Here is a 13420-nt window from a genome sequence, read left to right as displayed (position 1 = left end):
CTCTCTACGTTGATGAGTTTGTCTTTGACCCCAGAGGCAACAGGCAACCACTGAAAATTTGTGAGCGGGGCAGGAACATAGTCAGACCTGTATTTTAGAAATATTAATTTGGGAGGCAGCTGGGTGGCACAGTGGATAAAGCACCAGTCCAGGATTCAGGAGGACCTGAGTTCAAATACGGTCTCAGACACTTGACACTTACTAGCTGTGTGACCCTGGGAAAATCACTTAACCTTCATTGCCCTGCCCCCCCTCCAAATATTAATTTGGAAGCTATGGAGAGGATGGATTGGAGAAGGGTTCAGGGAGACCAATTAGTAACCTATTTCAATACTGCAGGCAAAAGTTGTGAAGATCCTGAACTAGAATGCAAGTGGAAAGAAGGGAAGTGGGGGAGATAATGGTATAGAATTAATGAGACTAACTGGATAGGAATGAAATGAATGAAAAAGCATTTGAATAAAGCTTACTTTGTGCAAGCATATACTGAACTTTGGTGTGAAATTCCCTCCAAGGGCAAGAGTCTTTTAATGTTTTTTTCTTTTTCTTTTTTTTTCTTTTTTTTTTTTTGTGAGGCAATTGGGGTTAAGTGACTTGCCCAGGGTCACACAGCTAGTAAGTGTCAAATGTCTGAGTCCAGATTTGAATTCAGGTCCTCCTGACTCCAGGGCCGGTGCTCTATCCACTGCACCACCTAGCCGCCCCTTTTAACGTTTTTATTTATTTTTTACTGAGGCAATTGGGGTTAAGTGACTTGCCCAGGGTCACACAGCTAGTAACTCAGGTACTCCTGAATCCAGGGCCGGTGCTCTATTCACTGTGCCATCTAGCTGCCCATTAACGTTTTTTAAAAATTGTTTTTATTCTGAATTTAATGAACACCAAAAAAGAGCTAACATTTCCCTATGTGAAGTACAGTAGAAATAGAGGATGATATGATACTAAGAATCTTTATTATGTGCAGTTTGTTTTATTTTAAATAGTAAAAATAAATTCACCACATTACTTTGCTTATTATTTTATAAATTCTTTTCCTGGTTCTCACTTCACTGTGCATTAGTTCATTTAAGTCTATGTACACACACTCACATATGTATATATAATATATACAATATATGCACACATATATATGTGTCTATATGTATGTATGTACATACGTATATTTCTCAGGCTACTATGACTGCATCTCACAAGTTTTGTTATGTTGTCTGATTGTAACTTTCATTGATGAAATTGCCCACTATTTTTATGATTTGTACTTTGACCTACAAATCCCTTAGTTATTTAGTTTCCAATTAATTTTTAACATTTCTTTGAAGACTCTTGTTGTAATTTTTTGTAGTCAGTAAAGGATATGTTTAATTTCTCTGATTTTCTGTATTTGTGGGCTTTTATGGCTTAATACATGGTCAGTTTTTGTAATTGTCCTATTTATCGCTGATAAAAATATATGCACTCTTTTCTGCTCCCATTCAAATATCACCAGACATCTCTCATATCTAACTTTTCTACAATTGTATTCAGATCTTTAACTTTTTTCTTTATCTTTTGATTAGATTTGTCTAGATCTGATAAAGGTACATTGAGATACCCAACTAGTATAATTTTATTTTATTTCTATAAATTGATGAATTATTTTTAGATGCTATGACATTTGGTACATGTATACATAATTAGTATTAATTAATTCTTTTAAAATATACCTTGACCATTAATCAGTTGGGGAGATATTCATCTTCTATGATTACAAGCATTAATGCACTTCACAGTTTATCTTTTGAAATCAGGTCTATTTTTGTTGTCTTGGCTAAGATAATGACTGCTACTGTTGCTTTTTTTAAATTTACCTGAAGCACTACAGATTTTGTTCGAGGACAAGGGTCTTTATGTTTGCCACAGCCTCCCATATGCATAGGTACTCTCCTTGGCTCCAAAAAGCATAATAGGAATAATGGAGGGAAGTTTCAAAGACATGGATTTAAACTTGTTTCGTTTTTTTTTTGGGGGGGAGTTTTTTGTGGGGCTATGGGGGTTAAGTGACTTGCCCAGGATCACACAGCTAGTAAGTGTCAAGTGTCTGAGGCTGGATTTGAACTCAGGTCCTCCTGAGTCCAGGGCCGGTGCTTTATCCACTGTGCCACCTAGCTGCCCCTTAAACTTGTTTCAAAGAAAAAAGATAATGATTTGAGATGCTCAGAAGGGAAGTAAGCTGCTTTATAAGGTAGTAAATTTTCTATCTTTGAATATCTTTGGATAGAGCCTGGGTGGTTATTTTTTGGGGGGAAACGGTAGAAGGCCTTTCTGTTTAGACATGGGTTGGACTAAATGGCCTTTTTGTTTCTTCTATACTCAGATTCTGCAAATCTATGAAAGTCACATTGGTTTCTATATTTTTAGTGAGGCAATTGGGGTTAAGTGACTTGCCCAGGGTCACACAGCTAGTAAGTGTTAAGTGTCTGAGGCTGGATTTGAACTCAGGTACTCCTGACTCTCCAGGGCTGGTGCTTTATCCATTGCGCCACCTAACTGCCCCATCACATTGGTTTCTAAGAAGATCATTTTATAGGAGAGGGTTGCAATCCTCTTCACTGTCTGCAAAGGGTAATTTGCAAACATAGAATGTTAGCTAAACTAATTTATTTATCTAAACTTGTCTCTAACCTGCTTACATTTTCATCTTGTAGAGTTTCTTGGGGAAAATTATTTCTCATTGTGAAAAGCAGGACTTCCTTTAATTTATCCCCAAACTATTCTTTAAAAATTTTTAGGGATATGAGAGACAGCCCATTGTAGAGAGGGCATTGACTCTGAAGTCAAAGAACTTGGGTACAAATCCCATCTCTCTCTTAAAAAATTTTTTTTTCAGGGCAATGAGGGTTAAGTGACTTGCCCAGGGTCACACAGCTAGTAAGTGTCAAGTGTCTGAGGCCAGATTTGAACTCAGGTCTTCCTGAATCCGGGGCCGGTGCTTTATCCACTGCACCACCTAACTGTCCCTCTCTCTCTCTCTCTTTTTTAAAATAAAAGTATATTATTATTTTCCAGTTACATGTAAGAATAGTTTTCAACATTTGTTTTCATAGGATTTTTAGTTCCAAATTTTTCTTCCATCTTACTTTCCCTCCCCCTTCTCCAAGATGGAAAGCAATCTGATATAGGTTATATATGTGCAATCACATTAAACATATTTCTGCATTGTCATCTTGGGAAAGAATAATCAGAGCACAAGGGAAAAACCCCCAAAAAGAAGGGAAAAAAAACCCAGCCCTAAAGTAGAAACAGTATGGTTCAATCTGCATAGATAATCCACAGTTCTTTTTTTTTTTTCTGGATGTGGAGAACATTTTCTATCATGAATTCTCTGAAATTGTTTTGGATTGTTGCACTGCTGAAAAGAGCCAAGTCTATCACCATTGTTCATTACACAATGTTGCTGTTACTACGTACAATGTTCTTTCTCCTGGTTCTGCTCCTCTCAGTCAGCATCAGTTCATCTAAGTCCTTCCAGGTTTCTCTGAACTCCTCCTGCTCATTGTTTCTTATAGCACAATAGTATTCCATTACATTCATATACCACAACTTGTTCAGCCATTCCCCAATTGATGGGCATTCCCTGGACAAATCCCATCTCTAATGCTTATTCCCCTTCAACCCCGCCCCCCCCCACTTGCCCCATAACCTCAGGCAAGGCACTTGACTTGCTGAAGCATTAGTTTTCTTCTCTGTAAAATGAGGAGGATTGGATTAGGTGATTTCTGAAGTCCCTTCTACCTTTAAATCTGTTAACCCAAGACCCTGGACTTCTAGTACAGATAAACAACTCTATGCATTTCTGATTCAGGTAAAAATTAGACATCAATACTAGTTACTCATTTTGTAATTATTTACACTCAAATGAATTAATTTCTTTCTTTTTTTTTCTTTTTTTTTTACTGAGGCAATTGGGGTTAAGTGACTTGCCCAGGGTCACACAGCTAGTAACTGTTAAGTGTCTGAGGCTGGATTTGAACTCAGGTCCTCCTGAATCCAGGGCCAGTGCTCTATCCACTGCACCACCTAGCTGCCCCTAAATGAATTAATTTCTCTCTTTTTTTTTTTTGTTTTTTTTGAGGGCAATGAGGGTTAAGTGACTTGCCCAGGGTCACACAGCTAGTTAAATGTCAAGTGTCTGAGGCTGGATTTGAACTCAGGTCCTCCTGAATCCAAGGCCAGTGCTTTATCCACTGCACCACCTAGCTGCCCAATGAATTAATTTCAATGCATAAAGAAGCATAATTTTTTGGCTACTCACTAAGTTTTCAAAAAAATTCTTTCCCTATTCATTCTCATTCACATTTTCTTCTCCATGGTCACTGTTAGCGTGTACTGTTCTACCTCTGCTTTTTTTCACTTTCATAAGGTTCTTTCCAGATTTCTTCATTGTCTTCATACTTGTCAGTTTTAATGCTTCATCAGATTACATTACTTAATGTATCACAATCTATTCAACCACATCCCTTTGTTGTCTGATAGCTCTTCATGTTTTATAGGCTTCAGTCATATCCCTTTTGCCTTTATAGATAGTGATCCAAATGTTTTTAGTCTCTCTTTTGTAGCTATTTGGTTCACTTTGAGCTGCTCTTCTATGTAATATGTTCTAATGCTACCAGGAGGGTCTTTTTTCCTAATGGCTGTCTCTTTAGCAGAGGAGCATGTGGGACCAACAGCAGGGTGTCCACCTTTGTCTTTGTAATGAGTCCAACTGAGGGACTGATGTCAAACTAGTGAATCACAATCTAATGATGATTCATTTTTGTTTTAAAAAATATGAGAAAGTTCCTTCTCATAGATACACCTCTCATTCCAAAAATAAAAATCAGGGTAGCTTTTATTATTAAAAGAAAAGGACAAATTGAAATTAACAAACAGGAAATTAGGGACTTATTAAATCAACGAGAGAAGAGTGAATGAATCAAGGCCAACATATCCTTTTTGAGGTTTAAGTCAAATGACTCCATTTTCCTGTAAATGATTTCAGTTCCAGGTGAGTTATTGACCTTAAAATGTAGTTGGAAAAAAATAAAAAAAAATTAAAAATGTAGCTGGATGTTATGAAAATTGGTAAAAACTATTTGAATGGGAGATTTATCACTTGCCCACTAATATGAGTACCACTCAAGGTGAAAACCCCATAGTTACATGCCTCCATTGCATAATCATTTTTCTGGGCAGTGTTTTGCTGAACAAAATAATCTCTGTATTTTGAAGATTGACAGATCTTCACTTAATAGATATGTACTATGTGTTCAGCACTGCTACATGCTATGATTGATATAATGAGCAAAAAAATAGTTGAGAAAAAAATTGAGCTGAATATTGCTAAGAATATAAAGTTAAGTCAATGACTCTGATCAGGCTTAAGGCTTCTCATCAAAAAAATATGAAAAAAATTGGGCTTTTAGTTGCCAATTTGTTCAGGAACTTGAATATGTAGTTCATCTGAAAGGTTTAGTCTAATAGATGCTGTGTGATGGAATTAGTAGTGGACCATTTAAAACTTTCTGGGTATGGTAACTACATATCAGGGTTCCTACCATGTCCTAGGGGAGGGAGATCCTCAGAACTACTCTGGGTCTCTCAGCCTTTCATTTTGTCTTTCCAGTGCCAGTGTGCCAACAGCCTTGCATCCTTCCTACTTGAGAGTCATTCTCTTCATCCATTGGTAGAAATTATTGGGTAAATCACAATCTCTTTGAATTTTGGTTTCTTCACCTGCGAAAGGAAGGATTGTTCTAACTGGTCTCTAAGGTCACAAGTTTGTGAATTATGTCTATTTGATGTTGTTCTAAGCCTTTTTTTTTTTTTTTTTTGGTGAGGCAGTTGGGGTTAAATGACTTGCCCAGGGTCACACAGCTAGTAAGTGTTAAGTGCCTGAGGCCGGATTTGAACTCAGGTCCTCCTGAATCCAGGATGGGTGCTCTATCCACTGCACCACCTAGCTGCCCCCAAAGGCATTTTTGATGTAGTATTTTAAAGCTGTTATAAGATTTTGGAAGACTGATACCCTGGGTTTTGGGGGAGGGGCAGTGTAGCTCATTTAGGTGATGATTCAAGAGAGAGATGTTGGGGAAATGGGTAGAGTTTGTTACAAGCAGAGAAAAGCTTGATAATTCATTGAGCTCAGGCTATGTTAGTCATCTCTGTTTTGGAAATGATCTGAGAACTGAAGGTGTCTGTCCTTCTGAGAGTAAACAGGAACTTGAGTCAGTGGTCCTAAAGGGGACCGATGAAATTCTACACACCTTGTTAGGAAAAGTTTATTCAAGGTGTGAGTACTTACAAGTGTGCTGGCCCAGCTTGCCAAATAGATTGCTGGATTAGGGTTCAAATTTAGAAAAGAGGGATGACTTCCAAAAGGCATCTTGGATCTTTTTTGCCCCCTTACCATTGACATAAGGGTTACATTTACCTCATAGGACTCAGAACACTTAAGTAATAATTTTTGAATGAAGGAAAAAGCTTAGCATTTTCCAATCAATCTCAATTCCATGAAGATCCAGCCTCAGGCTCAACTGCAAAGTAATTTGATGAACATTTTATTGAGGGTTGGAGGGCATCTTCTCAGTGCCCCATAGATTTCTTGCATAGGTACCTACCTACACTAAGTAGACATAAATCCATCTGTAGATCCACATCAGCTTGTCAGCTTTTTGAAGGCAGAGTCTAGGTCTTAATTCATGTTCATATCCCCTGTGCTTTGCATAGTGTCTCACACAGGGTAGGGACTTGGTAAACATTTGTTGAATGTCCATCTTAAATGATGGCCACCAAACCTCCTATGGAACAATTCTCACACCTGGCTATCCTAGGGGTACCATCTGGGCAGACCTGTTGGTGCGTTTCTAAGGCAGTACAGTGGAAACAGTGGCTTTGTTTGGAGTCAGATAAGCTAGGTTCCAAAGCGAGCTCCGCTGCTCACTCCCTGGGTGATTTTGGGCAAATGACTTGCTCTCCAAGAGCCTCAGCTGGACTGTAAAACGGGGGTCCTGCACCAGATGCCTTCTCAAGTGTCCTCCGGGTTTAAATCTGTGGTTCTGTGGTGGTGAGTGCACGGCCACAGGCAGCAGCAGAGGGACATGGACACGGGGAGAGAAGGCATTTTATCGAGCAGGAGGGCGCTAGTCCCACATCACTGAGCTTTCTCTTCTTTAGCCTCAGGAGAAAAATGAGATGGATTTTTAATCTTTCCTGCAAATGCCAGAAGAAAAATTTTAGAAAATGATTTTGGATGTCAATTCACAAAATGCTCCTTATCACCACACCTAGGGTTATTTATTTATTTCTTAAAAAGGCACTGATAAAATACTCTGACAGGCAGCCTGGCAAATTGATGTCAATTTAACCTTCAGGCAATAGGACAGTGAGTGGCTAATGGATTTGAAAATTCCCTATGATAGAAAGAATTATATTTTTTTTAACAAACAGAGCAAATTAATACAGGGGAAAAGGGATGTGCTTTTGGAGTTTCTGTGATCATTTTTGTGTTTCTGTCTTTCTAGTCTTACCCGTGTCAGTCTTAGCTTTGTGGCCTTGGGTAAGTCACTTGACCTCTGTGGGCCTCTGTTCCCCCTTTTGTAAAATGAAGAAGTTTTAGACTAGATTATCCCTAAAGTCCCTTCCAATTGTACATTCATTGATCGAATGATTCTGTTAATTCTATAAATGTATTATTCCATCATATGGGTCTGAGCTTGCTTCCTTACTGGTTAGTAAGGGATGTGACATTGGACAAGTCACTCCATCTCTCTCATCTAATTTCATTGACTCCACCTCTCCATATTCTCATCTAATGATAATGGCCGTAACAGCATTTATATAGTGTCTACTATGTTCCAGGCACTGTGCTAAATGCTTTACAAATACTATATCATTTGATTCTCTCAACAACCCTGTGAGATAGGTGCTATGCCCTTTTTATTTTATTTTATTTTATTGGTGAGGCAATTGGGGTTAAGTGACTTGCCCAGGGTCACACAGCTAGTAAGTGTCAAGTGTCTGAGGCCAGATTTGAACTCAGGTCCTCCGGAATCCAAGGCTGGTGCTTTATCCACTGTGCCACCTAGCTGCCCCATTATCCTCATTTTATAGATAAGAAGACTGAGGCAAACAGGTTAAGTGACTTGCCAGAGTCACAAAGCTAGTAAGTATCTGAATCCAGATTTGAACATGGGTCTTCCTGCCTCCAGGGCTAACGGACTAACCATTGCCTCACCTAGCTGTCTGTAAAATGAGAGAATAAAGATAGAGGACCTCTAAAGACATTTCCAGTTCTAAATCTGTAATTATATGATTCTAGGAGTAGATGAATTTAAAAATTACTTCTTCTGCTATTGTTTTGTGATCCATGATCCCTTCATTACCTGGGGGTGTGATCTTGGGATTCCATGATTCTCTGATTCTAGACCTGGACCTTTTAGCTGTGTGACCACTGCATTCCCTCTCTGGACCTTGGATAACACAATTCCGCATTTCTGTGATTTTATGTTTCTGTGGTTTCTGTGATGCTGGTTCCCGATCCATCCTTCACTTGTGCTCTTGACTTCAGGTTCTTCATGAGAAAAATAAGATGAGGGTTGGACTGGCCCCAAGACTCTGTGAGTCTATAACTTATGATTTTGTGAAGTCAAATGACCTCTGTTCATTATGCAAGATGGAATATACATTCTGCTCAAGATCGGAGTCTTCCTTCTTAGTCAGGCATTGTTGGTCCAACCCGTGTCATCAAAAACTGCATTCAGGTGGAAAAGACCATGATTCTGTAAATCAGGGATCATATCACAGCCGTATCACTTACTGACCATGAAACTTGGATAAATCACTGCCTTCTAGTCACTTTTTATTATTATAGTAGCTAATGTTTATAAAGCATAGGCAAAATTACAAAGTGACGTATAGATCCACGTATATGTGTATAAATGTATGTGTGTGTATATATACATATGTATATTTTTTCCTATTACTTCTTCACAAGAACCTTGTGGGAGTTGATAGACTCACTCAAGATCGCACAGGTAGCAAGTAAGCAGAGCGGAGATTTGAGCCCAGATAGTTTTACTTCAATTGGAGGGCTCTGTCTACTACACAGCACTGTTGCTGTAGCCCAAGATCATTTCATACCACAATTCTGTAGTTTTTTTGGGTCTTTGGTCATAGTTCCAGCTCTGTGGATATCTGACTGTTAGAACTTCAGCAAGTCAGTCACTCTGACTTTCTTAGCCTTTGTTCCCTTATTTGCAAAGTGAAGAGGTTGGGCCAAGGTCCCCTCCAGTTCTGAACTTCTGTGCCAGCATTTTTCTTGATGCTGTGTGCTTCCTTCCTTCCTTCCTTCCTTCCTTCCTTCCTTCCTTCCTTCCTTCCTTCCTTCCTTCCTTCCTTCCTTCCTTCCTTCCTTCCTTGCTCCCTTCTTTCCTCCCTCCCACCCTTTCTCCCTCCCTCCCTCCCTCCTTCCCCACAAGGTAGTGATGCTGTCTTCCTACCTATGAAGACTAACCCCACCCTGAAGTGAATTAATATCCTGTGCTTTTGTGATTCTAATGGATGCTGGTTTGAGAGGATCTACTTTAGAGCATGTGGTGGTGTCCAGTTAGGTGTCAGTTGGGTTTCCAGAGGTTGTTCTGTGAGCAGTCCTGTGAGATGGTGCACAGTCAGAGCTGTTGAAAGAGAGCAGAGACCTATTCCTACATCTAACATGGTCTAGGTGCTTTAGGTTAAGACAGCTGCTTGATGTCCCTGAGATATTCATGCTGGTGTCGGATCCTTTTTCTTTGCTTTCAGACCACTACCCCCAGCACTTCTTCCCCCAGAACTGGGACTATTGTACCCCCCTCAGATAAAATATAAGCTCTTTGAAAACAGGGATTATATTGTTTTTGTTTTTTTAGCTTTTGTATTCCAAGTGCTGAGCACAGTGCCCAACACATAGTAGGGACTTAATAAATGCTGATTAATTGATTGATGTATGCATGGAGGAGATAGAGTGAGGTGATATCTGTGCTGGTGAAGTCAATATCTTTGGATACCATCTTTTCCTCTACTTTTGGTCACAGTACTTTTGTCCCCTCCATGAGCATACACACCGAGAGAGCCAAGAATGGCCAGTCCCAATCCTGCTCCTATTCCCCAAGGATGGAACTCTCAAGGAATCCTAGAGGTGTGAACATTTGCTTTAAACTTAGATTAACTGAACCCAAAGGAGCTAAGAAGCATACACATATAGAAAGGGCCAGACTAGGGGTTGGGGGTGGGAGGGAAGGCACTATAGATTTGTTTTTGTTTTTGTTTTGGTGGGGCAATGAGGGTTAAGTGACTTGCTCAGGGTCACACAGCTAGTAAGTGTCAGGTGTCTGAATCTGGATTTGAACTCAGGTCCTCCTGAATCCAGGGCCTGTGCTTTATCCACTGTGCCACCTAGCTGCCCCACCATAGATTTGTTTTTAAATGAAATTGAATAATTGTCCCTCCACATTTCATACTTTGCTGCAACCTGGACTGGGGAATAATGAAGCAAACCTCTTAAAAGAAAATGGGAGGAGTGTGTGGAGTGGAGTGATGGGAAGACAGCAGCAGGAGGGACTCCACCTCAGAACCACTGTTCTCCACTCCAGTTCTCTCTTCGTGTCATTGTCCTAGGTTCCCCTTTCCCTTTCCAGGGGATGATCCTGGTGACTGGAGGTGGGGCTGAAGCTGCCCCACTGGGGGTGTTCCAGACCTTGGCCCAGGGGGTCTGGTTACTGCTAGGCGCAGGGTGGCTGGTAGCATTGTTCCTCTTCCAGAGCTGATATTTCTGGTGTCCTTCTCCTCTTTCTTCTTAGGGTGGTTTTGAATGTCAGATTCTGACTTGTTTCCTTGAGACAATTAATGGGAGAGAGAAGAAATTAATGAAAGGATTAAAAAACATAAGAATTAGTGTACCATTCCCTGCCCTCATTTCCCACCCCTCATTTTCACTCCTTCCTTAAACTAAAATAACACACTATGAAAGTCGGTCACTCCTGGATCTGTTTGATGAAATAAAGCTTAACACACTTCCCTGAATATACTTACACATATTTTTTTCTGTATACCTTTGTATGCTATATACATGTTCCGTACATTTCCAACTTCTTTTCATTCCTTCCCACAGATCCTTCACAGGGGAGGGGGGTCGACCCCTGTGCTCTAGGCTTCCTCCTGTATATCTTTTTTTTTTTGGTGGGGCAATTGGGGTTAGGTGACTTGCCCAGGGTCACACAGCTAGTAACTATCAAGTGTCCGAGGCCAAATTTGAACTCAGATCCTCCTGAATTCAGGGCTGGTGCTTTATCCACTGTGCCATCTAGTTGCCCCTCTCCTCCTGTATATCTTGACTTTACAGAGATACCAGTGAAGCTTACATTCTGTCTACTAGTTATCATGTGCTCTCATTACATGACTGATTTGTCTCCTGGTCCTTGAGTCCTTTTCTCTGGTCCTATGATACATATGCTTTCTTCTGCCCAGTTCTTTGTTGTTAAATATGCCACAGCCTACCCATCTACCATAAAGTAAAAAATTGACATTCCATAATTCAAGTTTGTCAAACACTTTAAATACATTATCTCATTTGAGCCAGAATAATATTGATCCAAAGAGATAGACCTTTATTTCAGGAAAAAACTTGGGACTTAAATGAAAAGTAATTTTTCATGTATCATCCAGGCTACTCTTCTCCTTTTATTCAATTATGATGCCAGTTTGTTGTTCTTCCACAATGCCTAAGAGCTATGCATGGACAGACCGAGCTCTATGGTTTATCCATCCAATTGCATATTACAATCTGGAAATGAGGCATTTCAAATTCACTTATGTTTTCCTTTGTGAGTAGTAGGCTAAACTCTTTTGAGTCATCATGGATTTCATTTAAGAGTGTTCTAGGGCTTAGTACTATTAGCACAATGTTATCAGCAAAAAGGAGCATTTGGATGACCTTGCTATCTATAGGGAATGATTGTTTAATTTGGACGTTATGCTAGACATCTTCCAAGACAGTGGCAAATACCTTTGGTGAACATTCTTCTCCTTGTCCTATGCCTTGATTGATATCAATGATCAGAGGTTTGTCAAGCAAACATCCTTGTTGTTACATCTTTAAGAGAATCTTGTATGATTTTTATCATGTGGCCCAGGGGGCAGCTTGTTGGAAGAAACCATTTTTGCTTGAGGCAGCACTTTGCTTTATTCACATCAAGTACATTTCTAATAGTCAACAAGTAGCAAGCACAGGAAATCTTATATATTTTTCACCTTTCAGTCAATTTTGTAATCTATAAAGATGTAGCCTGCTGTAGAAAATTAGTGTCAAACAAACAAAAAATTTAAATCATAGACTTATAAATGTAGAATTGGAAGGGAAATGAGAGGCCAAGTAGTCCAATTGTTCATTCTACAGCTCTCAGTTAAAACCCTATAAGGAAGCCTTTCCCAATCCTCCTTATTTTTAGTGCCTTCTTTCTCTTGATTATCTCCTATTTGTCCTGTGCATATTTTGTTTGTACACAGTTATTTGCATGTTGTCCTTTCATTAGACTGTAAATTCCTTGAGGCCAGTGACTGTCTTTTGCCTTTCTTTGTATCCCTGCCAAGGCTTAGAGTAGTGCCTAGCGCATAGTAGTGTGATGAAATAATGGGATTTAGCAGATACTCAAAGACCCACCTGGAGATTAATCTATACTGATTGAATCAAGTGAGAGTGGATTGACTGCTGATTAAGCCTACTTCAAGTTAATTGGATTGTAATCACACCTGGCTATCCCTTAAGAAGGCATTGTTCTCAGAAACTAGACTGTGAACTCAACTTGAGAACACCTTCAAAGCCAATGGATTTGGATAAAGCCAATGGATTTGGATGACGCCAACCAATCACCTTGAAGCAGTGTGTAAGGACCGCCTCTGTTCCAAATCTATAAAAAGCTTCCACAAACAGCTTGCTGGTGAGTTCCTGATTAAAGCAGGCTCGTGGAGGAGGACTTCAGGAAGAACCCAACCAGGCTGGAACTCTAGGCTAGACTGGTGCTGAAGCTTCTGATTTAAGGCGACCACAATTTAGATTTTCAACATCACAGTAGGCACTTAATAAATATTTGTTAACTGACTTATTACAGATGAGGAACTGAGGTTTGGAAGGGTTAAATGCCTTTCCTACAGTCATACAAGTTGTAAGTGGCAGAGCCAGGTTTTAAACTGAGGTCCTCTGTCCCTAAATCAAGTATTCTTTCCATTACAATGTGATTATTTCCCTTCCCAGTCATTCAGAAGCTTTTCCTCTTTTGACTACCTGGAGAACCAATATGTCAACACCCTCAAATTTATATTGTCTTCAGTATGGACCTCCTCTGTGGATGGTTGTTCTAGTGTAGTTGCTTTT

General features: G+C 39.7%; 1 protein-coding gene across 1 annotated transcript in view; it reads right to left on the bottom strand.

Moving 5' to 3' along the window:
• Positions 1-10656: 10656 nt before the first annotated feature.
• Positions 10657-13420, bottom strand: part of TMC2 (transmembrane channel like 2) — a 64976-nt gene continuing 62212 nt past the window's right edge. Inside the window, exon 18 of the mRNA XM_043967503.1 lies at positions 10657-10883. Within this exon, the coding sequence (XP_043823438.1) occupies positions 10657-10883 (227 nt within the window). The remainder of the gene's footprint in view (positions 10884-13420) is intronic.

The sequence above is a fragment of the Dromiciops gliroides genome, chromosome 5, assembly GCF_019393635.1.
Source record: "Dromiciops gliroides isolate mDroGli1 chromosome 5, mDroGli1.pri, whole genome shotgun sequence".
NCBI classification, from domain to species: domain Eukaryota; kingdom Metazoa; phylum Chordata; class Mammalia; order Microbiotheria; family Microbiotheriidae; genus Dromiciops; species Dromiciops gliroides.
This window is presented reverse-complemented; position numbering and strand designations above follow the sequence as displayed.